The sequence below is a fragment of the Heliconius melpomene genome, chromosome 13, assembly GCF_056956725.1.
Source record: "Heliconius melpomene rosina isolate 202511_hmr_F chromosome 13, ASM5695672v1, whole genome shotgun sequence".
NCBI classification, from domain to species: Eukaryota; Metazoa; Arthropoda; class Insecta; order Lepidoptera; family Nymphalidae; genus Heliconius; species Heliconius melpomene.
This window is the reverse complement of record NC_140401.1, coordinates 912,373-939,706: the sequence shown is the minus strand read 5'-3', so window position 1 is coordinate 939,706 and position 27,334 is coordinate 912,373. Positions and strand designations below refer to the sequence as shown.

The 27,334-nt window shown below is 33.1% G+C and overlaps 1 protein-coding gene across 1 annotated transcript; it reads right to left on the bottom strand.

Annotated features, from left to right (window-relative positions):
• Positions 1 to 14,802: 14,802 nt before the first annotated feature.
• Positions 14,803 to 26,528, bottom strand: LOC146532388 (immunomodulatory peroxidase-like). Its single transcript, XM_085196614.1, has 12 exons — positions 26,332 to 26,528; positions 26,006 to 26,145; positions 25,708 to 25,872; positions 25,005 to 25,192; positions 24,356 to 24,560; positions 23,579 to 23,776; positions 23,077 to 23,221; positions 22,616 to 22,766; positions 21,713 to 21,880; positions 20,507 to 20,705; positions 19,519 to 19,624; positions 14,803 to 14,942 (listed from the first exon to the last, which is right to left on the bottom strand). Exons 1-12 carry the CDS (start codon positions 26,457 to 26,459, stop codon positions 14,840 to 14,842), a joined length of 1,896 nt encoding a protein of 631 aa, XP_085052740.1. The 5' UTR covers positions 26,460 to 26,528; the 3' UTR covers positions 14,803 to 14,839.
• Positions 26,529 to 27,334: the final 806 nt, after the last annotated feature.

The following is a 27,334-nucleotide window of genomic DNA, read 5'->3' as shown; positions in this document are numbered from 1 at the left end:
CTTCCCTTACTCAGTAACTGGCATACAACCCACAGCCGGAACTACGCGTCGTAGTACGTTAAAATTTGCCACGTGGGGTTCTCGAAAAATATAGGAGAGCACTTGAGGGAGGATTTCCCAAAATTCCTACACGAAAGACGAGATTTCGTGTTTCATAATTGCAAACTGCAAACGGTGAGTTGTTGTAACTACAAATAATATTTTACAAAATAGAATATCCAATTTATATTTTATATTTTAAATTTTTCGGTCTGGTGTCGGCGCATAGCGCGGCGTTGAGTTGCGTCACTCAACACACAATATCTAAAGAATTCAGCGGAAAGTGGGGAAAGGAAATATCTTAATGGGAATGGAGTATCTTATCACTCGATTCCCTCTGCCTACCCTGCGGGATACTTGAAACTGAAAAAAATTGCTATAATGTAGCTCAGTTTCAACATTCACAAGGTATTTTCAAGTTAATGATGTGTACCAGAACTGAGCGCATCGTCAAATCTGACGTTTTAATAACCTGCGTCGGTGTGGAGTGTGGACGGCCAGCCGCAACAGATGTGACCACGTCAAAACGTCCACCAATATTATAATTGTGAATTATGAAAACTCTATGATGGCACAGTCGGGACCTATGTCAGTGAATATGGTGGTTGTCAGTTCAGTAAAGTGGTCGGTGCTCGTACTCCCGTACGAAGCAGTAGCAGTTCGATTTCAATGATTCTTTAGTAGTTTGATAAAAGTTTAGTTAGGTTCTGATTATGGGATCTGGTTGAAATTGAAGAAGTCGTTTTCTTTTGTTAAAAATTATAATTACTAGGACACCTAGTGGAAACCAACGCCGCGGTGTGTCTTGCTACCAGAGCGAAGAAATGGTCCATACTATATACTTATATAACATATCTGTTCCTTAATCACTAATCGTATTCAAGCGTTAACTTCATACGTTACTTTATTGCCGACGTTTAACGCAATATCTCACGAGCGAGTGCTCCGCGGCGCTAATATTCGTATTCTGTAGGTAATGGCGTGTGACTTGCGGTTTGATATAGACGTTGCCCTGAGGTGATCCTAATGAGAGTTTAATTTTAATATGTTATGCAGATTTTATTAAGTTTTGGGGGTAGAATGTTTTAATTAGTGGATGATATGGATTTGGGGAAGCTTAAAATTTTATAAATTATATTATTTGTACATGAAGTTAAAGAAGCCACACATTTTATTTTTGGCATGCGTGTGTCTGTAAACAGGATGGTGTGGATTTGATTCCTACTCGAGGGAATATTTTTTGTTATATTTTTATTTCCTCGCTCTAGTAACGAAACAATGCGTAGCCCAAATTTGTAGGTGCTCTCTGCTTACCATGCTACCTGCACGATAAGCAGAGGGCAGCGTAAAGCTAAAAAAAACTTTAACCGTCGCGCTGGTTCTCGTCCACTACTAAATGCTAAAAAAATTTATTATCTCTTCTTTTTCCATAAAAGTGTCGGTTAAAAAAGTAAACTCGAGTGTTGTATAAATAATAATGTAAAAGCGCGAATCACGTTTCCCATATCAGTTTCCACAAATAGTATTAATAACTGATTACAATTTCAATGAATATTTAAAATTTCAACTTCAATACTACAGATACGTTAATTTATTTCATGAAAATATATACTCGAATTTCAATGAAATAAAATGAACTTAAAACTATTGTGTTTTTATTGTCTATTTGAGGTCGTTGTTGCGCAATGGTACAGCGTCTAAATGGTTATGAGTTTGATTTTCACGAAGAGAAATAATTATTATTTAAATTATTTTCGCTCCCCTATTTTTATAGACGAAAAAATTGCCTGACCCTAAACACAAAATTTATTGATTATTATGTTTTGATTATTTAAAGAATTTTCCTAATTATTTTTAGTTTCCTGCTTTGTTAGTAAAAGAGTGCATTGACTTCTGTCACCCAACATGCAATATTTCACACTTAAGCGGAAAGTGAGGAAGTGTCTTAAGGCTAGGTTTCTCCTGATTTGTTAAAAAAATAGGCTACTGCTTTATTTATTTTTTTAATTTCAAAAATGCTGTTAAATGTTTTAAAATACTAAAAGTCAAATCTCAAAACGGTTTATAACATAACTAGCGGCCTACCCGCGGCTTCACCCGCGTGAACTACGTAATTATTAATTTCTGTCTCCATGAGTACCTACGTCCTATAAGTGACGTCCATGTAAAATTTGAGACTCCTAGCATTTGTAGTAACGAACTTTCATACAAACTTCCGACCCCAAAAATAAACCCTTAGCAATCGAATATTGCAAATTCCCGTCTTAGCGAGCACCTACGTCCTATAAATAACTCCTATGCAAAATTAGAGATTCCTAGCACTTGTAATTTCTGAGATTTCGTGATGAGTGGGTGACCTTTCGTTTTTATATATATAGATTAACCAAAAAAACAACAATCAACAGGGATTTGAACTCCAATACCAACTTTCGTTTAAACATTCAAATTGCATTGAAATTATAATAAAGTTATGAAAACGAAGACAGAGCAAACAACAGTTACGAGATTGCTAATTACAACCGTGTTTACGAACGTATTGTTGATTATTGATTCGATTAAGAGACGGACGTTTTAATATTGATATTGGGATAGCTGTTAACTACTGCGAAATTTTAATATAGTAGTGGGTAAAAACGTTCCTTTACAGCCACTATTATATATTAATGTCAACACATGTACCGCTTTGGATGTAAAATAAAACAATATTTCTTTGTTTTAAGCGCGCAGTTGACTTCCGCCTCTTAACATGTAACTAAAGCTGGATTCGAGAAATCCAAATGTAGGAGTGAAGATTCTACATGCTATGCTCCTTCTACCTTCCATTAATGGATAAAAAGTGAAGAAGAAAATGAGTAAAATGGAGATATATTTATCTAAATTCTTAATTTCAGAACAAAGACAAATATCGGAATGTAAATCTGCGTGCTACCAGTGAGTGTCAATATAAAGGTAGCGACCTAACCCCGTCAAAACATAGTTAAGGCGTAATATTTGCGGGTGAATATTCATGAGTGAATCAACCTCGGCCCCTTCTCTTATTTACTGTGCGTACTTTTGGTATGGCTCCTGTACTTGCCACAGATATATCTTTATTATTGACCACCTTTAACCTTTTGTAGTTTTGTTCTATTTTTTCATTTTGGCGTTCTGAGCCAGTTGAGCTCAAGTTACTTCTCCAATGTCACGTTGTAAGAAGAATACACGAAGAAGATTGTGCGGTACAAAAAGATAATGCAATACAATTAAAAGAATGGATGTTAAAAAGAGATACAGTTAAAAAATGGCTTCACTTATAAAAAAAGAAACCTAAAATCAATTATAGTATACGTTAATGTAAAGGACAATTCGACTGTCATATGAAAATCACTGAGATTTGTGTTTGAAACATGACATATTCTTTGTAATGATAAGCTAGATGTCACAAACTCTAAAACCTTCCTCGATAAATATAATATCCAATACCTTATAATTTAGCAAATAGTCCAGCAATCCAGTTAATTTTTAGATAAGTCTAGTCGTGGCGCAGGGGCGCAAGCGTGGAACTACATACGTCATAGGTCCTGAATTCGATTCCCAATCGAAGAAATTAATTATTTAATATTTTTATATCCCCGCTCAGCTAACAAGGAAAAGCGCGGCGTGAGTTCAGTCCCACGCAATGCCTTTAGAATTTGGCGTAAAGTGGGAACCCGAAGTGTCATAATGAGAACAGAGTGTCTCAGGTTCCCTATGCCCATCCTGCTATTTGCGGGATACAGCGTTAAATCTAGAAATACATCATCATTAAGCAAGATTTGATTCCAAGGCCACCGTATAAAATAGAATATCTCACACAAAGACAGCGTCTGGAGCTAAATTTCGTCTACAAAAATATAATTTACATAATTGTTAGACATAACACAAGTAAAGGGTGAAATCAAAATAGTTTCTTCATCTATTCCTTTGTTGAATTTAAACGCCTGAAACAATGTTTGCTTTATATCAAAACTAGTTTTAGTATTTAAATTAGCGTAGGCAAAGGAAAATGTAGGTACTATATTAATTATAATATATTATTTATATTATTTTTTAATACATTAAAAAAAAAAGTTAATTAAAAAAATTCTATATGTTTTTATTAGGTTGTGATGTCTGACTGTAAACTGTATGATTGTGGGTTCTATTCTCACTCCGGGAAAAGATTTTTTTTCCTTTTCTTGTTCTTTTCTTCTTCTTTCTTACTCTTCAACACTCCGGCGGAACATTGGGCGGAAACTGGGCAACAGAGTGTCTTAGCACTAGCCTTCCTTTACCTACCCCGCTTTGTGTAACATTGATAAACAAAGATACCATGTAAAATATAAGAAGTCTAATAATACAATAATTTCTATTTCGAGTACCTACCACAATAACAATTCACAGAACGTTGATGCTCCTTTGACTCCACGCCCAGATGGTGGCTCAAACGAAGTGCAAAATGACGGTCGGATCAAAGCGTGTGTGACATTCGATTTGGTTTGGGAAACGGCTGCTTTTCTAGAAATATGTATGTATGTGTGGCCCATTAAAACTCATAAACTGTCCGTGAAATTGAAATTGTATGGTTTTTTAGTTAAGGTAAATTCTTGATGGTAGTTTTCGCGGAATTATATTTGATTTTTTTACAGAAAAATATTTGTTTCATATTTTTGTTCCTCGAAATTTTGTAGTTGTCAGTGATAAAACTCAATGCTGCTGTTTTAATAGATTAAGTAATATCATTTACCTATAAACTGGTATAACTTATATTCCCTTTAAAGCGATTTAAACCCACAATAAACTGAGGTCGACGTGGTGTTATGGTTTATTTTTTGGGTGTAAGAACGATTATCATGCAGTCGATCCCCACTTAGGTGAATGATTGTTTATAATTTATTTCCATTCGTCTACTTTGGAAGGCAATTCCCGTAAAACAGACAACGGAGTGCCATAACACTAAGTTTCCTCTTCCTCTCCTTGTATATGCGGAGAGCGTGTATTACAGCGTGAAACAAGAAAAGCCTTGTAAGCATTTACAAAATTGCCTATACTCATACTCATCTTGTTAAATAAGTAAAAGTAATATATTTTGCTGGTACGATACAAACCAATATTGATAAATGGTCCTGCCCGTGACTTGCTAACGTCATGGCTATCATTTTTCATAGCTTATTACATTTATGGTCGAAGCCTAAGAAAACTTCGATACTTAAATATTACTTAACTTATGGTTTTTTGTCCTCCACGCAGCAGGGAAAATAAGTGATTAAATGCGATGGTCGTATCAAGATCAAAAATATTTGAAAACTTTATCGTCGATGACATCTGAAAAACTGAAACGAAAATAAAATGGATTATGAGAATTTCAAAGCTAGATTCAATTCGTTTCAATTTCGTTTTTGTCGTTTAAAATTCACGTTAGAGTTCACACGTGGATTAATTGAGAAATATTTTTATTTCTAGTTTCATTCTGTCACACATTTAGGCAGGTTTGCCACATTGGCCAAGCCGTATAATATTCATATTTAAATTTTAATATTTTCTCTACTATTTTTTAACTAAATGGTGATCTACGTAGCTAAAAACGCTATATTTTCAAATAATCTCGGGAACAAATACAAAAATATAACATTAAACACCAACTACCCTACAAAATGTCTAAGGATACTTTTTCCGCCCAATAAGCAATATCATACATAGTTTGTCCACACACTCGTAAAGTAATAACCCACACGTGTCGCTACATATCTCAATTTGATCGCCACTTATTGCCCTTTACATATAGGTCTGTCCATTTCATCCCCTATTTCTCCGAAATAAGGATTAAATTTGCTTGATTTTTTTATTTGAACTTTGAAGCTAAGCTAAGCTTGTGAAAATGACAAGTAAGCATGGCTTATATTGAAATTAAATATTTTTTTGTGTTTATTCATCTCTTATATAAATACTAGCGGACGCGCGCAGCTTCGCTTGCGTAATTAGGGGTGAACCACGAAACATTTGTTCAATGAAATGTTTTAAGAGTCTAAATTTCAAATTTTGTAGAAATCGGTGGCGATTTATAGATTTTTCCATACAAACTTTCAACCCCTTATTTGCACTCTTAGGGGGCGAATTCTAGAAAATCATGAAACACATGTTCAATTAAATATTTTTAAGAGTCTAAATTTAAAATTTTATAATAAAAATCGGAGGCGATTTAAGAATTTTTCCATACAAACTTTAAACCTCTTATTTGCACCCTTAGGGGAAGAATTCTAGAAAACCATGAAACATGTGTTCAATTAAATACTTTTAAGAGTCTGAATTTAAAATTTTATAAGAATCGGCGCCGATTTAATTTTTTTTCCATACAAACTTTCAACCCCTATTTCACCCCTTTAGGATTAAAATTTTTCAAAATCCCTTCTTAGTGGATATCCAGATTAAGAAAGTAAACATCTGTCCAAATTCCACGTTTCTACCATCAGCGGTTAAGGCTGTGCGTGCGTCTTACCTCAGTCAGTGAGGACAAGTCCTTTTATATATATATAGATATATTTGGTTGCAATGCTTCTGTTTTTTTTTAATAAGGAAATACGGCACATAGACAATTCCCTTTCCCACTTTCCGCCGAATTCTAGAGGCATTGCGTATTAAGTGACGAAACATTACGCCGCACTTTGCCTCATCCAGTGGGAATCGAACCCATAACCTGTCACATTTACAGTCACACGCTAGTACTCCTAAGCCACAACTGTCCTCAGTATATATAATTATATATAATGTATGTATATGTTTTAAACCACACGAGAACACGTGCCTATAATTTTGCGGCGAACCAACACAAATTAGAAATTGACTGACCTGACAACATCAGTATATTAATCAGTTAGTGATGACTTTACTGTCATTGTAATTTATATGTGTAATATTAGGAAATTAATAAACATAGCTTCACTCTGCGTCCTGCGTGTAGGTAGGTAGGCAGAGGGAGACTAGTGCTAAGACACTGCGTTTCTTTCGCAAAACAAAATTCGAGACATTTAGTTAAGTGGCAGAACTCAACGCGATAGATAAAAATATTTAAATTAAAAAAAAGGAGTCATCGTGGTGCAGTGCAACAAGCGCACGACTATGAAGAAGACCGTTGTAGTTTCGATTCTGAGTCGGGGGAATAGAAAAATTACATTTTTGCAGGGGTAATTAAGAAAACCGTAGTTTGTTGATTGAACAAATATTTCAAATATATTTCCAATATCCATTGTTCGGGAATCGAATCTACAACTATAAATTAACTTAAACTTAAATTACGACTCTACTGCACTATAACGATATTACTATTAGCTGGCTATAATCAAAGGTAGACGGTCCACCGCACTAATTGTCTTTAATTACACACTAATGTGTATCTCGTGAGACTGATATTAGATACCTACTAGATACCTACTAGATGCCTACTGATAGTCCTATATCTCAAGTAAATACATATACATACAGTACGAATATATGTAGATACATTAAGGCTAAATATCAGCATCAATTATTCTGTTTTATTTCTAGAACGTAAAATACGGCACAGTGTGTGACTGTAAACACTATGGCTTTTGGCTTGATCCCCATGGGGAACGAATGAAGCTAAAAAAATATTATTCAATTCCTAAGCTGTCCTATACATGTTCAACTCGTAACCGCCTTTTTGAAGTCAGTTAACATTCAGCTATTCCCAAAAATACCCACCAAACCCACGTGGTCGTTAACCAAGTCCCCATTAGATATTTCCCGATGGAGCGGAACTCTGCACCGGACGGCACGCGCCATTTCTCACCACACTACGTTTCGTCCAAATGATGCGACAAACATTTCAATCGTCTTGGATAGGGATTACTTTATTTATATTATTTATTTATAATACGGATATGTTTTCCTTGAATGTACTGTCTTTTATTATTATTAGGGAAAAGTCAGTGTAATATCAAAAAATTAAATAAATTATCTATTTAAATTTATATTTTAGTTCCACCACTCAACACGCAATGGATCCGGAATTCGGCGGAAAGTGGGGAACGGAGTGTCTTAACACTGGGTTCCCTGTGTTTAACCTGCTGTGTGCGGGATAGAGCAGATTCATTTAAAATATTTTCCCGTATGTCAAGATAGGCAAAGAGAATTTTAAGATATCCTCTCCATTCTCCACTTTCATTTTAAATTCAAGACAATGAAGAGTGCTGAAGGTCTCCCCTTCCTACTCTGTTACAAAAAAAGCTTTCGTGTTTAATGAGCGATGCCAGTTGACTACTAAACCACAAAAGTATAAAGAAGGAACTTTCTAATAAATTTCAATAAAATATTGTAAAAAATATCCTAAACACATAAAAATATTTAGGACTTCATATCAAACGTATAACGGGAAGCTACATTTCCTGAGTTTTGATCGTGAGACGAACAATATTTTATAACCAACCATAGATTAACAGTTTATATAAAAATATTATGAAAAAACTTAATTTTGTACACTAAATTTATTTGAGGCTAGTCGTGTCGCAGGGGCACAAAGGGTAACTGTAACCGCGGCTGGTTGTGGGTTCCTTCTTAATAAGAACGGAACGTCTTAACACAAGGCTCCAAGGTTCCCTCTGCCTATCTTGCTATGAGGGATACAGCGTGAATTGATCCTGTTACTAAGTGTTACCGGACATATGAAAGCGTAATAAATTACACCCTATTCATCATTAGGTTCCGTAGGTTAGCAGCCGCGAGCGATGCCGGCGTATCGTGTTATAAACAATTACCGTTCAGAGACCAGGCATTTGCTTTAGCCCAAGGTTTCTTAGGGAGCTAAGATGTGAAGTAAACGGAAATATTTATTATATTGAGACCATTATGGCTGACTACTCAGCGGATAAAACACTCTTATTATGAACAAGATGACTGTGGATTTGATACCCATAAGGTGATAATGTATTATTTTGTTTGATATTCTACTCTATTGACTGCTATGCGCACACAAATATAGGTGTATAAGCGGTAGCGATACATAAGCGTGCAACTATAAATGCGATGGTTTTGGGTTCAATGCCCACTTAGGAGAATGAAATAATCAATATTTCATTTTCAATCTTTTCATTGATAATGAGGCCAAGCGAATTCAGCCACTCAACACGCATTACCTCGAGAATTCGGCGGATGGTGGAAAACGGAAATGTTTAAATGGAAACGGAGTGTCTTAACATTAGGCTTCCAAACTCTCTCTACCTACCTTGTTATGTGCAGGCTGTATCCTGCAAGAAACCAAAAAGAAAGCTATTATAAAATGCTAGTAATTATGAAGTCCATATGAATCGAACCTGAATTTTAATATATTATTATTTTTTGTAATCAATTTTATAACGAATAGAAAATCTATACAAGGATTATAGTATATACTTTCAATAGTGGGGTATTATATCAAAAAATAATGTCTTTCAACACAATAATGAATTATCTCAATATGTCTTTCTCATTTTTTCTTATCTATATTTCATTTTCCATCTTTCGGTTCCTTGCCATTGCAAATTGTAGAAGGCATAACTGAACTTTATTACTGTATCGAAGAAATTATTTATTTATACACAAGCTAAGATATTATTTATGAATTACGAGAAAAAAAACAGTACACAATTCGATTTTTAAAATATACTCGCTTTGTATATTACGTCACATAAAAGAACAACCTAAACACCTCACCAAATTGGCATTAATCTGTACACCTCGCCATACAGCTGTCATTAACCAGTGCTCGCCGCTGTAGAGTTATTGCCTATTCATAAGGTTACTTAATATATATATGAAAACAGTTTATAGCACTTTAGTAAAAAAAATTACTGCACCTATCCCGCATAAAGTATGACATAGAGCATCTAGTGAAAATCAAGACATTTCGTCTTGAGCGGAACTTAACGCTGTGCTTTGTCTTAACAAGATAGAGACCAGAAAATTATTATCCCCGAATGGAAATAAGAACCGCAACCATCGCATTAATAATCGAGTGCTGTGCCGCTGCGCCACGAAGATCTCTTTAACATACTTTTGTTAAACTGATCTTAAATATTTTGTAGTGCAAGAGAGACACGGCGTGCTTGTTGCATGTTAAGTGACGAAATTTAATGCCACAGTTTCTCTTCAGCCAGTTATGAGGCAGTCGAACTTAAAACATTTTCATTTTCCTGGTTTTCCCACCAAACTATAAAATCATATAAACTATCGAACGATAGTTTTAATATGATCATTGCTCACAGTGGTGGTCGATCCCACAACAATGTCCCACAGTGTCCACATCTTCATAATACTATTTAACAAACATAAACACAATTAATAATTAATTTTAACCAAACCAGTGCGGTGTGACAACACGATAAAGCGATACAATAACAAACTGGCAGTAATGTATGGAATTTAGAAATATGCTAATTTAGTGTAAATCCTTTCGGGCACAGCCAGGTTTAACGATTGAAATATTCATGATAGTTACAGATACTCCTAGTTCTAATAGAACTAACTCTAGTAGTACTACATAGTAACAAGGAAAAAATAGCCATCACCGTGTAGTCCGTGCAGGCGAAACCGTGAGCAGAAATCTAGTCAAAATAATATTTATTAAAATTTAGATCTTATTTAGGTGTAAAAAAGTTATCTATCTTATGTCCAAAAAGATTATTTATCATACCTGCCAAACAAATTCCTAACGACACTATAAGATTTATATCATTTTTTACCAAAAAATGCTCCGTCTGTCCGTCCTTTAATATAATTCTTGCTTCCATCTTTTAATTAATATTTCTTGCTCAGATCTGCATTTTCTGAATCTGAAATATAATATTCAAAGCGAAATACTATGCTAATGCTGTGGTCTGAAAGACGTTAGAAGCAAACGCAATTTCAATATTTAGTTAAAATTGTACTCATAAATAATTTTAAAATTACGGAGACTCAGCGGAAATATTTTCACTTTCTTGTTCTGTTAGATAAAGCACAGCGTTGAGCTACATTTCTGGCGGAAAGAGGAAAATAGAGTGTATTAACATAAGTTTTTTCGAAAAAACTAAAAGCAACTACCGTTTTATGTTCAATACTTATCGATTTTATAGAGTTGAACACTTTAAAACTTAAACAGCGTATTATTAAAAGATAAAACTTTCACTATATGTAATTAAATATCATGTGAATTTAAATAGGTGGCATTTTGAATAAATCTAATTAAGGACTCTAATTAAGAAATGTAATGTCTCGCTGAAAACTGAATGGAAGTGGAATGGAATTTCACTTACGACAGTAGTTCATTTTTATTTCTGTACTTTTTAGTTATTTTAGTTCGGAGAAAGAAAACAGTTCTTAAAATTCGTGCTGTATGGTGGTAAGGAGTGTTTTTACACTATTTCCTTTCTGTTTAATCTATGTTTAATAAAAAACTATCTTTTTCTAGATAATAAGCTTTAATATTTGCACCTACTATAAATAGATACTATACATACCATCATGTTTATTTTATAACGCCTTCTAGACCCGCATTAACCCCACATATTTGTCACACGTCACGTACCAAATGTTCCCAAATGTAAACCGATTCTTGGCTTATGTGATCTGAATAGGCAATCACGATGGTGACCATAACTGCTCATTTTCATCCCATTTTCCAAATGTTTTCCTCTATTTGCCATACGTATAAGTGAAATTGAATAACGCGACCCCTAGCACGCCGTTTGTTTGTTGAAAAGAAAAGATATACCCATATTGAAGGAATTGTTGAGTAATTTTATTTTCCAGTTTGTTTTTTTTTTAAAGCAGAATAGTCACTGATCTAGAATACTAAGCCATCGTAAAATTTACGACAACTAAACAATAATTCTCGGAAAAAATAACGTTTGCATCGTTCCTGTGCTCTGAGTAAATAGGAAAAAGAAAAGAAGGTATTGTAAAGTACCTTCTTTATTCCTGTCGTCAGCATGGCTCAAGTTGTCATCGGTGCGGGGTCTCATTTGTGTGATGACGTATTGCTAGAGAAACGCAAAATTTCCGATAGTTTAGTGTTTCTGTGACTTTGAAGCATAGAAAATGTTATTGTTTTTATCATTTATTTGTAAATATTTTATGTCGGTTACTGATTATTTTATTTTTACTTTAAAATTAAAATTACGAATACATTAATGACTATTTTTTACTTATATATAATTTATTTCGTCTTTATTAAACTTATATTTGGTTTATTGTCACGCTGTATCCTACATACATCAGGACAGGCAGAGGGAACCTACTACTCCATTCTCCATTTTCCGCCGAATCCTGAACACGTTGCGTGTTGAATGCCGGACCTCAATGATGCGCTTAGACACCAGACAGACCAGAGCTAAGAATTGAAAATAAATATTTAATTTTCTCGAGTTTGAATCGAACCCACAACCTGTTCTACTGCATTTACAGTCACACTTTGTGCCCCTGCTCCACGTCTGGCCTCATGTACATTTTTATTGTTATTTTTAACCATTTAAGTAGCATCTACCCTCACGTAAGAAAACCGATGTTTTCAAATGTGACCCCATTCCTATACTGTGATCAGAATCTGTAATCGGGATTTAGTTTAAGATTATTTTGTATTATGCTATTATGGGCAGCTGATATAAGACATTTCCTTTGATAATACGCAAAATAATCCAAGTTTCTTTATCTGTTGGTTGTGGGTTCGACCCCCACTCGAGGTAATTAAATATTTATTTAAATGTACATTACCGTTTCTTTGCTCTGGTGTAGCGACAAAGCACGGCATTGAGTTCCGCCACTAAACACGCAATGCCAATTCAGCGGAAAGTGAAGAACGCAGTGTCTTAACACTATATTCCCTGTGCCTACCATGCTGTGCGGGATATAGCGTGTAGCTTCAAAAAATGCTAAAAAAATAATACGAGAACACAAAATGACTGTGGCTCACTTAAGCTATTTGTAAATAAAAGATACGTTTATCACTAGTACCTACCTACTGTTCAAATTGAATAATTTTTGATTAGTTAAATGATTTTAAAGAGCATTCATAAAGAGTTTGACATTGTGTTGTTGGAACCTTTTTTATAAATAGCAATAAGAAAAAAAGGAATGTCACAGAAAAGGTATTTTGTACCGTCAATTAATTTTTGTCCATTACAAACATATTGTAATAAAATGTAATAATTTCCACCAATAGTATCATGTCATAAGATGTTATCTTACTATTCGTGGAAATATTCGAGCTTATTAGTAAAATAAAAAGCAACTTTAGGTACAATCAATAAAGCAGTTCGTCTATTCAAAGTCACCTAATAACCTTCGCCAATAACCCGGCGATTAGCCCGAAATCCCTAGTACAAACGGTAATATTGCCAACTCAGTGCCGGATGAGACCGAATATTAAACTCGCCAAAGAAACATATTGCAGTGAACTGGTGGATTAACTCAATGTCAACACAGACGGCTTAGTGAATGTAGCGCAGGACAACATTATGTAAGGGCACATTGAAAAAATTAACAAAAATTGGCCAGATATTACGTTGGAGTTGTTTAATTGTCGTTTTTATTCTGGTTTATTTTAAAAAAAAATCTGTGAAAAACAAAATATCCCCGTTTGTTTATTTTTTTGCGTTCTTTAGTTTCACGGTGTATCCAATAGGTACATAATTATCTTTGGTAATCTTCCTGTTCTTGACAATGACAGAAAATGAAAATAATACATTCTCCCAGGTGGCCATTTAATTTTTTTTTATTAGAGTGGTATTACAAAACAATGTAATACTAAAATTAAGATATAGCTTAAGTCATTTATACATTAAACACGTATGTATAAATATAGTTAATAAATCTGTATGATCGTTGTATATTTCTTTTGCTCTGCAGTGTTTTAGGTCAGGAAAGGAGTTAGTGAAATGGTCGCTCCGTAGTTTGATTTGAGGAATACTATTTATAATTAATTTCAAGCCTGCTTATCTAGCTAAGAACTTACATCATCATCATCATCAACAGCCATCTTTTGTCCACTGTTGGACATAGGCCTTCCCCAATTCTCGCCACCACACTCGATCCTCAGCTTTTCGGACCCATCCGCTTCCCCGACCTCTTTATGTCGAACTTACATCCATATATACATATATATACATACATATATATATATATATATATATAGTAATGTTTCTTTATTTTATTTTTTTAATATATTTTATACGGAAAAGAGGTAGCTGTCAATTCCCTTCCGCGTAACCTTAATATTTACATTTATTTTTATTGTATTAATTCAATAATATTCCTCAAGGAAATACTAGAGATTGAGTACTTTTTACTTATATGCAAGTAGTATTAAAAGTATGAGCAAATGTTATAGTCAAAATTAATTATTTAGTTTGGTATATACTAACTAATTATTCACTATTTAATTATTAAATAGATTGCAAGTACTAAATTCGAACTTTAATGCTGAATGATTTTTTAACGACACATTTCGTTTTGACTTCATTTACCACACTTTGGTTCCCCACTCTCCGCCAAATTCTTGAGGCTATGCGTGTCGAGTGATGGAACGTAACTTCACGATTTGCCTTCTTATGCAAATGTATCTTTACCTAAAGTATAGTACAAAATATAAAATAAACCCAAATATTTTTATAAAATTATTTATTATATTTACAATATATTATAATTGATTAATATATTGTTAAAAAGACATTCTTTTGCAAAAACCTTTTGTTGTTCATCCTACATTTTAAATAGATTTCTAACTTAATATAAATTAAATCAAATTAAAATGCCTCATAATTTTTATTAAAAAATATTAAATATTGTAATTATCATTTGGATATCTATTATCACAGCTCTGGTCCCGCCATGCCCATAGATTCATCTTTTGTATTTTATCGCAGCTTCGCATTTCGTTGCTGAAACAAAAATTGTATGAGTATAACTTGGGTGCTGGACCTCGATTGACGTTCGAGAACACTGTGTAGATGATACTGGAGAACGGTCTGGTAAAGATAACGAGGACTGTGAGAAAGGAATTGGAGTAGTAAAAGTGACTGGTAATACACTAAAAGGGGCCTTAAACTTAAACTTAAAACTTAAACCTACGAATAATAATATTGTTTTTCCTGCTTTACGCTGTACCCTTCATATAACAGGGTGGGCAGAGGGTACTTAGTGTTGAGACACTCTATTCTTCACTCACCGCCAAAGCTTTAATGAAGAGTAATGATAATATTAATAAATAACAATTACTTCCTTCGAGTAGGAATCGAACCAACAACCGTCGCTTTTACAGTCACACGCTTGTGCCCCAGCGCCTGTTTTACTGTTTTTATTATCTAATTTAATAAAATAATTACACCTACACTACAATTAAATAATAAATTACTCATTAAATCATAAACACATAACATAAAGTATCTTTTGTATAATAAATTAATGCTTACTGGTTATTATGTTGCTAATTTTAATGTAAATTTATTTATTTATGTAAATAAAATCTGTCGTAAAAAATAAAATATATTATCTTTTGTTTTAATTTCCTTTGATGACTCTTTATTGCATACTCTATGTATATATTCCTATTATAAACATATTATAACAAACTAGATTGAATTAAAAAAATATTATGTTTGTGTATAATCGGGGAACAAAAATGTCTACATATAGTGTGAAGCTAAAAAATACCTAAACGCAACCATTTTACCGGGCAGGAATCGAATCCACAACCATTGAAATTAGAATCGAGGAGCTGTTATTGGCATAATAAGATTATATATATATATATTTAAGTTCCAATTTAAACTAGACAATAAGACAACGCCTAGGTCATTTAAATTTAACATTGTACATCAGAATATGCAAGGCCTAGGAGGCAAAGAACTGGAACTAGAATTATTTCTAAAAAAATTTAATATACATATAATGTGTATAACTGAGCACTGGATCTCGAGATGTAACAATACAGTCAATATAGAAAACTATACATTGTCAAGTTCGTTCGTTAGAGAGAAGGCCATCCGCGGCGGTTCGCTTATATTAGTGAGAAATGATATACGTTGTAAATCGCGACCAGATATAGTAGCTCTCTCCGACGAACGCTCCATTGAATTGTCCTGCGTTGAATTCAATAGACATATTATAGTATGCGTGTATCGACCCCCCTCAGGTAGTTTTGAAGTATTTAAAGAAAAAATGGAGGATGTTTTGAATAATTTGAGTTCGAATAGAAAATCTTTAATCGTTTGCGGAGACTTTAATATAGATATACTACAGGTGACATCATTAAGCCTTCGTCTTTTAAACTTATTTAAATCTTTTAATTTGTTTAATATTTTCTCTGAACCAACTCGTATAACGAATACGTCCGCTACTTGTATAGATAATGTTTTTTGTCATTGTGAGACTGTAGAAAAACAAATTATTACTAATCTTAATTCGGATCATTGTGGTCAAATGTTTTCGGTAATAGATAAAACAGTCGCAGAACGTAAACAAATATCAATTAGACCAATTACTGAAAATAAAATTAATCTTTTTAATAATAAAGTGAGTGAAAAAATTGCAAACTTAGAAATAACCGGATTAAATCCGAATCAGCTATATTGTAAAGTTTTTAATTTACTCACTAGAGAGTTTGATAACATTTTTAAAGTTAAACAAATATATAAAAACTCGAAGTTAACTTTTAGCGACTGGGCAACTGTTGGTATATACCGAAGCAGAAATAAACTATATGAATTATATAATATGAGGCAATGGAAACAAGATCCGGCGTTCTTGTTAAAAGTTAGAAATTATTCAAAAATATTTAAAAAGGTATGTGTCCAGGCTAAGTAATTGCATATAAGAGCAAAAATTTTGAACTCTAATAATAAAATTAAAGCTACATGAGATGCTATCACTACTGTAACTGGGAGATTTAGAGCTGTCAGTGAACCTATTAAATTAAAAGTTTAAATCTTAAATTCAGATTTAGAAGTGGCAAATACTTTTCAAAATTTTTTTTCTGATATATCTACTGAAGTAACACGTTCACTGCCATCATCTCCTTCGGAAGCAGAATTAATACTAAAAACCCATGTAAATAGTTGTAGACAAAATTTTGTGTTTAAGAATGTGTCACCAGATGAAATTGTCAAAACTTTTAAAAGCCTTAATTTAAAGAAAACTGGTGACTTATGGGGCATGTCTGTTAAAGTTTTTAATTCAATTATACCTAATATTGCCATTACCTTGCTTTAATTTTTAACAATTGTGTAGAATCCGGTACTTTTCCTGATTTAATGTGGACGCTTTACAAAAGTGGAGATAGATCTGAGCCTGGAAATTACAGACCGATTTCCGTTTTGCCATCCTTAAGTAAAATATTTGAAAAAATAATGTTCAACCAGCTCACAATTTTCTTAAATATTAACAATTGTTTCCATAGTGAGCAATATGGTTTCACCAAAGGCAAGTCCACTACGGATGCGGGTGCCGCACTCCTAAAGCACATTTATGACGCATGGGAGAGGTCACAAAATGCAATTGGAGTGTTTTGTGACTTATCCAAAGCCTTTGATTGCGTAGACCATGTAACTCTGTTGTTAAAACTAAAACATTATGGTATACAGGATACTGCCCTTGACCTTATTGCCTCATATCTAAACCAAAGAATCCAGACGGTTAGTATAAATAATGTAAAATCATCTGGATCTCCTCTAAAGATGGGCGTTCCACAAGGATCTATACTTGGTCCTCTTTTATTTCTTCTTTATATTAACGATCTGCCTTTTTATGTGAAGAACCTATGTGATATTGTACTTTTCGCGGATGATACCTCTTTAATATTTAAGGTTGACAGAAATATAATAAACTATGACGAAGTGAATAGTGCATTATCGCATATTCTTCGTTGGTTTGATGTTAATAATCTAATGTTAAATGCTAAAAAAACGAAATGCATCGAGTTTGCCTTACCAAATGTTAAAAAACATAATTTTAATGTAATAATTAAAGGAGAACCTCTTAATGTGTCGGAATCAGCTATTTTCTTAGGTGTTACTATAGATTCCAAACTCCAGTGGAAGGCTCATCTGGAAGCACTTGCAGATAAACTCAGCTCTGCCGCGTTCGCAATTAAGAAAGTAAGACAAATGACGGACGTTGAAACTGCCCGACTAGTCTACTGTAGCTATTTCCATAGTATTTTATCTTATGGAATGCTGTTATGGGGCAGTGCTTCAGATATCAATTCAATATTTATTCTCCAAAAAAGAGCCGTAAGATATATTTATAATCTAAGAGCTCGAGATTCTCTGCGAGATGTTTTCAAAGATGCAGTTATTATTACAGTTGCTTCCCAATTTCTATACTATAATATTCTCTTTGTCCGACAAAATATACATTGTCATAGAAAAAATAGCGACAGTCATACGATAGAAACGAGAAATAAAGATAAGCTTGTTACACCAAGTTTTCGCCTCCAAAAAGTTAAATCCTTTATGGGTCTGAGTATACGTGTATATAATAAAATTCCGCAGTGTATTCTTAATTTGCCACTTCCAAAATTTAAAATATCTGTAAAAAAAATTCTAACAAGTAAAGCTTATTACACTGTTCAAGAATATTTAGAGGATAAGCATGTATGGAATTAATGTCTATTGAATGTCAGGCAGGACAGCTGCCAGCTAATGTAATAGTAAAATATACCATTGACTTTAAAAAGAGCAACTGTTGAGTTTATTGCCGGCTCTTCTCAGCAGAACTGCCTTCCGAACCGGTGGTAGCTTTTTGTTGACATGTACATTCGACGATTCAAAAGTGCTTATAAAGCTTATTTGAATAAAGAATATTTTGAATTTGAATTTGAATTTTGAATATATATATATATATATATATATATATATATATATATATATATATATATATATATATATAAAGAATATTTTGAATTTGAATTTGAATTTTGAATATATATATATATATATATATATATATATATATAGTATATATATATATATATATATATATATATATATATATATATATATACTATATATCCAAAAAATTTTATTATGTTTTTCATTTTACTGTTTATTATTTTATGCACTACCAAGATATCCTGTACTTATAATTAGCTATGTGTATGTAGGTTACCTGTAACAGAGCTATTAGTGATAAGGTCGTCTTTTCATTTCATTAATATGCAAAGGCGACCTTATCACTAGGTAATCTTCTATGCGCAAAATGTATTTACTGTTTTTTTTATTTGTTTCTATATTTATATTCTTGTGTCTTGTAAATTTTTTTAATTTCATTATACATAGAGTATGCAATAAAGAGTTTTATTTACCTATCTGTTAGGCTGCAATAACCAATACAGATGTTAACTACGCGTTTTAAACCATAAGGCAAAATATTTATACAATTGATAGTCGAAAATTAGTTGAATTAGTAGTCAATTGATGTATGTATAAAATATACAATGTTTATTTTATTACGGCTCACCCTGGTCCGTCCCTGTAGAAAGCGCGGGGTTGTATATAAGTGACATCATCACCCACCGCGCATAGAATCTGTGCAATTGAAGCTTTTCTTATTTCTAGAAGTTGGTCTGTAATACAAATATTATTAGTAATTTATACAAATTAATCATATATAGGTACATAGAAAACAATTAACTCTATAGTAAATAATGCTATAGCATCATAGTAATAAATAAATATTTGCTTTGTTTGAACATAGTAGTGAAATGAAAACATTTTAAAAATAATCCCCTGAGTAGAAATTGAACCTACAGCGTAGTTGGAGAAAAAAAAATTTTTTTTTTCAATAGCGATTAGACACTCGGTGACTAAGTTTTCTACGCATCCCTTCTAAATTACAAAAGGTACAAGTAAAAAATATGCAACAAACAGCGTTTCGAGTAATATATAAAATTTTCCATTTCGTTAACATGTCGTTGACTCATAATTGCACGTATTTAAAAAAACACTTCACTAGGTATGTTGTTAACCTTTAAATAATTAAACTTAAAATTAATTAAATCGTATTATTTATTTAAATTGCAATTTACATTAATTTATGTTTTTGTTAATGTATGATTTTCTTAATATTTTGTATAATTGGATTGGAGCGTGCATAACCTAACACAAATAATAGTTCATGATTTAACTTATTAGTTTGTTGTTAAACGCCGTATACCGTATATTATTTTATAGGTCCAAACACTTCAAAAATTATGAAAAATTGAAATACGCCCGTGGCGTCATTCATAAGCTTATTATTATCTTAAAGCCTAATTATTTAAAATCATAGCATGTATTATAGCCTATGTGTTACTGAGATGTAAAGTTTTATAATATAACTAAAAAGTTTTATCTAAATCTGTTCAACAGTTTTTGCGTAAAAATGGAACAAACATTCCTTCTCACAAACTCACATTTATATAGATTATATGTATATTAGAGGGATAGTATAGAAAAAACAATCTTACCCAGTGTAAACGCATTAGGTCGATTAGGCCTCTCGTACCAGTGCCTGTCAGATATCAGTGTTCTATACATTTGATCTGCAACTATACAGTAAAAGGTAACAGGTACGTTTCCACCTTGCACCGACCTCTCGAGCCATACACCTGCCATTAAATCTATGTCTTCTATGTGCTCGTATTTCTCTTTGAGTAACTCTATTCTCTGTAAATATGAGATTTTGTAAATATACGTTAATTTAAATTTGATGAAAATCAGATTTAAAAACAAATAAAAATTAAAATCGATCAATTAATTACTAGATGACATATACAAATGCGTTAAATTTATACGAGTACCCCTCTTTGAACGTGAGGGGTTTTACGTAACATTGGGATTCGTATATTAAGTAAAACAAAGTGATTTATCACATTTTTTTCACGTTGCTCTCATATTGCCATAATTTGAATTTCCTATTATATCTTAGTAGATATATACGATAGTGCCAAGAGCCGGCAACGAACCCATAAACTTGTGCCACTGCGCGAATATTATTTTGAATATACCTGACATAATTCTTAACATGAAAAACTGAGAATAGACGCAAATATCAATATGTTAATTTCTTTAAATTTATGGCAGAATACTTCAACTATTTTATTTAATTTATATCCGTTCCGCCTTTCATAGCCTCATATTAACTCTGATAAAATAATAAATTTTAAGCTTTGTTTCATATACATATACGAACACTCGTCCAATTAAAATGATAATAATGGACTCGGACTCCTGCTAGCGGTATTTTCTACCTAGTAATAGTCTAGTCCACTAGTTTCAAATGATTTTAATATTATTTTTTTCATTAAGCAACACAAGATTATGTACTAATTGGATGTAATTTCATAACGGATGTGTAAAAATACGATGTTACAACTTTAAGCCAATATTCTTAATTACGTCGAGGTCGTCCTCGCTTAGAGGCACTAGCATGTGACTGTAAATGCGATTCCCACTCGGGAGGAATGAAATATTTTCATTTTTATTTCCTCGCTCTGGCAATGAATCAAAGCGCGGCGTTGAATTCTGCCACTTAGCACACAATGCCTCCAGAATTCAGCGAAAAGCAGAGAATGGAGAATCGTAACAGTAGGTCCCCGTGTTCCCTCTCTCTACCTTGCTATATAGAGGGATAGATACCATGAATTCTTAAACAGTACAAAATTATAAATTACCTCCGGATCAATAACATCAAGTAAATCGTCAAAAGTACGATAAGTTTTGCCCGAACAGATCTCCCTGTACTTTACATACGGTGCGAACAGGAAGTAACGATTTTTCATCAGATCGCTACTTAGAAGGTCAGCTGCTTCTTGATGAGGTCCTAAAGCTGTTTCTGCTATCTAATAAAAGAAAAAGAAAATTAGTGAAATTTATAAATGATTTATATTATCGACCCACATACTCGTAATAGCCTACAATATACATACCTAGTTGCTTCGTTACCGCAGCGAAGAAATGAAAATACTAAGCATTTCATTCCCCCGAGTGGGAATCGAACCCACGACCGTCACGTTTAAAGTGAAACAAAGCGAGGAAATGAAAATGTGCCACGAAGGCCTCGTTATAAAAAAATGAATGTTTTTATTTTTTCATTTTACTTACCGGTTATAATGTTTGTTCCGTTGATACGTACATTCGTTTTAACTGTTTTTTTTTAAATTTAATTACAATGCGTTCTAAAGAAATATTTTTATATTTACTAGACGAAGATAATTTAGTTATGGAAGGTTGACTTTTAGTGTAAGATGCTATCTTGTATGAGTAATCGCTATTACAGTTAGATAAAAGATTACGCAGATAAAAAATAGATGTAAACTACGAATATTTACTAGTACAACTTGTATGTATTTCTTTATTTTTTAGGTTCACGCTGTACTGAAATTAGTGTTAAGATACATTTCCTCGGCTCTCATAACGAGGCAAAGCGCAGAGATGAGTTACGCCAATCAATAAACAATGCCTCCGAAATTCAGCAAAGTGAAGTTCAGGAACGGAGTGTCTTAGCACTAGTTGTCCAGGCTTCCCGTACGTGAACACAAGAAAAAAAAATGTAACAAAAAGGCAAGGAAACTTACATCGGGATCAACAACATAGTCGAATTTAGCGCAGGGCTGTCTGAACGCTCCTTGAGTGATATACTCCAGGTTGTCCTCTAAATAACCAGTCCTTAGCGTCAGGTTGACTAATTTAGTCTCCTTTAAGTACACGCCACTTGTGTCATACATTCTAAAAGCAAATATTTGTATTAGAAATTTTATTACTAAATCTCTTGTCGACTTCAGGTGAGCAGAGGGATCCTAGTTTTAATACACTCCGTTCTCTGAACGGAACTGCGTAGAGACGCTCCATCCAATTTTCGCAATATTACGTGAAGAGTGATACGATTGAACGCCGCACTTTTTTTGGTACCCTCAGGTACCAAAAAAAGAAATGAAAATGGAGGAAATGAGAGTCATATTTCATTCGCCCCGCTGGGAACTGATCACATAGCAACATCTTAAATTGTTATTAAAATGTAAATAACAGAATAGCTTACTTTAATTTTCCTTCCTGTATTGTATGTGCCCAACGTAGAATATACGGGAACTCCAGTGATATTTGTGGTAAAACATCTTCATCATAAAAATCTCTGTATTCTTTGTACCGCCATAGAACACCAGATCTTACTAAATTGTCATAACCTGTACGAGTATGTAGTATTTTAATAACATGTTTTAATTAATAATAACAAAATATATGTATGAATATAAAATTATTAATACTGGCAAAGATCAAAACTTCAAAGTTCTATTTTAATAAGATATAGAGGACAGGATATTTAACTGTAGATACACTAGGTGCTCGTGGGTTTGATTCCCGAGTTTTATTTATAATTAAATATAAATTACTTTCATTTCCAATGTGTAGTTACATTAAATAAAATAATAAGTTCCATAATTCAAAATGCAATATTTCGAAATTGGACATAATGCAGAGAACGGAGTATTTTATCACTAGTTTCTTTACTGTTGTCTCGTATACGAAATAAAAAAACTCACCCATTAAAGCAGACATCATTTCGTAATAATAAACCTGCATAGTCATAGCGATAACGATCTCTCTAGCAGTAAAGAACAGCCTTTCATCATTCCAGCACGGGTTCACTGAAGCTAGTCCGAGTGCTACGCGGTTGTGGAGACGCCATAGCCATATGGTGAACAGGTTTATTCCCAGCACACTATTGCCACCACTTTCCGCTATAGAAATGTAGAACATCATATCATATTGCGATCGAAGACGTTTAATTGTATATGTGACGGATGTGGATTCGATTCTCACTCGCGGGTTTTTAAGTTATTTTCGTTTCGTTAAAACCGAGCGCTGAATTGGGAATAGGGAACCTCCTGCCTATCGTGTTGTATGAAAGATACAGTGTGTAAGGACACAAAATAATTATTTAATGTAAAATAATATTGCTGCATTACAGAATTTAAAAAATAAAGAATAATAAAGAATAAATATTGCTCAATTTAAATTATTTGAAATGTTATAAATGGTGTCTTTAGGAACAACAAAAGGCAATCATTTAAAAAGATCTGACTCTAAACACAACAGTTCTGGGTTCGAACAACATTTCGAATAACATACCTGTGGGAGCGATATATTTTTAATTATTTTTATTTTACCGGTTTGCTTGTGCAGTACTGAGTTCTATCAATCAACACGTAATGTCTTAAAATTAGGACCGGGCTGAACCAGAGTACATTTAGCCTATGTTACTGTATATCCTAGGAAAGAAGGGTGAAGCAGAAAAGATAATCAACTAAAAATCTTACGTGTATCGTGGCATCTAGTTTCATAGGGCAACTCGTTAAGAAAACACAAGTTATCTCTCCCCTTCATGCTAGGTGGCCAAATTTTTCCTTTGCTTACTTCAATTTTTAATAAGCCTTTATCAAAAAGTCTACTTTTGGCGTTTAATGTTTTTAATGATGCTCCGTAAAGATGAGATAGATCGAATAAGGGTGTGGCTGTGCTTATCTGTTATGAAAAAATGTTTTTTTTACTTTACATATTTATTAAAGAAAAGACATTGACATATCACTCTGTTTTTAGGCAATATAATATCATTTCACGATATTTGATGAATATTCGCATTCTTCTACTTCAGATTTGAACCTAGTTCGTTCGCATTAATATACCTAGGGCGATGGTTATGGTTTCGAATGTTACCCAAAGAAATTTAATATTTTCATTTTAACTTCCCGGTGAGAGTTAGACTAAAGCGCAGCGTTGAAAAATGAAAAAATGTCCAATTCATTTCCTACGGTTATAAAAGTATTATGTATTGAATGAAAATCATTCAAACTTTTCATATTACGCACCCGCTTATAATATATAACACAAAGCGTAAAAATAAAAAATAGAATTGTGTCAATATGATAAACATAAATAAATATATTATTTCAGTTCAAATTCTCTTACTCGTTCCGGTACAGTGCCATTTTTGATGCACTTCATAGACTGAAAGCTCTCAGGTCTTGTTAAGTTGAGACATCTTATAGATGAGAACCTGTGCACGGGATCATCGTGAGGTATTCTTATTGGAGTACACTTTTTATCAGTCTTCCCTCTTTCTTGACAGCAGTAAGGTACCCATTTTATATAATTGACTAAAAGTAAAAATAATAAAAAAATTGACCGTTACCGACAAATTCGTAGGTTATATGTTCGATTTTCACTCGGGAGATTGAATTATTTTTATTTCTTCACTTTGGTATCAACATAAAGGTGTAGCGTTAAGCTCCACCACTCAACACACAAGTTACTAGGTTATTACCCTGTATTTAGATAAGTATTTTTTTAATACTTAAATAACCAAATTCTTTTACTAAGAATACTAATAATAGTGGCCCTCAATTATGTTGATGGACTCTTAACTTTGTTTTGTGTTTTTTATTTTTGCAATATGTATACATTGCCAGCACTTTTTCTTAAGAATTACAATTTTATGTTGAATATTATTTTAACAACTAGGTAAAAATGAAATGTGATATGACGTCAATTCTCGTCACAATTGTTTCCACCCGTCAACACACAATATAGTTTTATGGCTAAAAAGTTGAGAGCGGAGTGTCTTAACATTAAATCCTCTTTACTCCATAAAATATTTATAAGGCCAACATACCTGTGTCATGTACAGATGCGATATCACCACTAATAAATACCCAGAAATGTGTTAATAGTTGAGTGAACCTTGCATGCGGCACCCTTCCTTCCGCCATGACGGTAGTGCGGACAGTCCTAACCGGTGGTAGGGGACTTCCGGACCGAGCCCGTCTAGGCTCGAAATCTGTGAATAACATTTCTGTTATCTGCTACTTTCTTATAATATTAAGAAAAACATTAAAATAAGCGACGCGTAATGTTTTAAATTCGGGTAGAAGATGGAAAAGAAGATAGTTAAAGTAAAAAAGGTATATTACCTTTGTCATATTCGGCAGGTAACAATCTCAAAATGGGTGTATGAGTAGCTCCTCTGGTAGGATGTCTTAGATTGTTACATGACCCATCCAACCTTCTTCCTTCGTAAGGGTTACATGGTATCACTTCATTTACGCACCAACTAATCAAAAATGTTCATAATTTCAAAATATGTTCTTAAATTTATATGGTTATTTCCGGAATCTAAATAATTTTTAAATAACGGGACATTTTTCGTTAATCCAAATAAAAATTAAACTGTACCAGATAAAATCTTAAAAATATATATTAGTCAAGAAAAAACTAACATTTAGAAGTAATTACTTACAAAGTAGAATTTTGCTTTATATGGACTTTAACTTCATCATTACTTATAGGTCTTCCCGAATACGAATCATAAAATACTGTTTCCGTCAAAACACCTGTTGTGAACACCAACAGAAAAATGTACAACATTTTTAATACTACAAGGATGGTATTGTTAAAAGTTGGTGCAATAGTCGAGTAGTAAATAAAGACTGACGCGAAAGCTCCGAAATATTTAAATTTAAAGTATAGAGGTGAAGTCCGTCAGTCATTAGGGGTCTTACAAACTTAACGTTATTTCAAGCGTCATAAAGTAAAAAATTATGATTTTAATAGAATCATCATGAATGTTAATATTTAGTATATTATATTTCTCGTATATCATTCTTGTTAAGATTGTCCCATTTTTTGTGGAATAGTCATTAATTACATCGTAAATTGTGGAAGTTAGCACTGTATTTTGTTTAATTAAATTGGAGTAATTCTTTTTATTTTAGGTTCATGCTGTATCCTGCATATAGCAGGGTAGGCGGAGGGAGCCTGGAAATCTAGTGTTCAGATCCATTCGTTCCCCATGTTCCGCCAAATGTTCGAGGCAGTGCCTCGTTGCCTCGTTAGAGCGAAGAAATGAAGATATTCATAACTTAATTCCCTCGAGTAGGAATCGAACTCAATACCACACCCTGCCCCTGCGCCATGACGGCCTTGATCGTAATATATTATTATAATTTTGAATATTGATATTGACGGAATCTTAAGAGAACGGAGTATATTAACACTAAGTTCATTTTGCCTGTGCCTAGTTTGCCTTTGGGTTGCCGTTTCCGTTTATCTCAACAATTTTATATATTGTAAATTCGTATGTAATAACCTTAATTTTTTATACATAGGTACCTTATGCCTTTTATGTGTACCATAAAATTAAATGGAAAAAAGCAACTTGTTCCTGATATTTATCAAACATTTTTTTTTTGGTGAAAAAAGAACGTAAACGAACGTTCTGGTCAACTGATGATAAGTGATCA

What these genes read in the sequence shown, in the direction of transcription:
- LOC146532388 (XM_085196614.1), bottom strand. Translation starts at nt 26,459, where the DNA reads ATGTTGTACATTTTTCTGTTGGTGTTCACAACAGGTGTTTTGACGGAA. An exon ending in ACTATGTTGTTGATCCCGAT is followed by an intron (nt 21,881 to 22,615) that starts GTAAGTTTCCTT and finishes TTCTTTTATTAG; the next exon opens with ATAGCAGAAACAGCTTTAGG. An exon ending in TTCTACAGGGACGGACCAGG is followed by an intron (nt 14,943 to 19,518) that starts GTGAGCCGTAAT and finishes TTTTTGTTTCAG; the next exon opens with CAACGAAATGCGAAGCTGCG.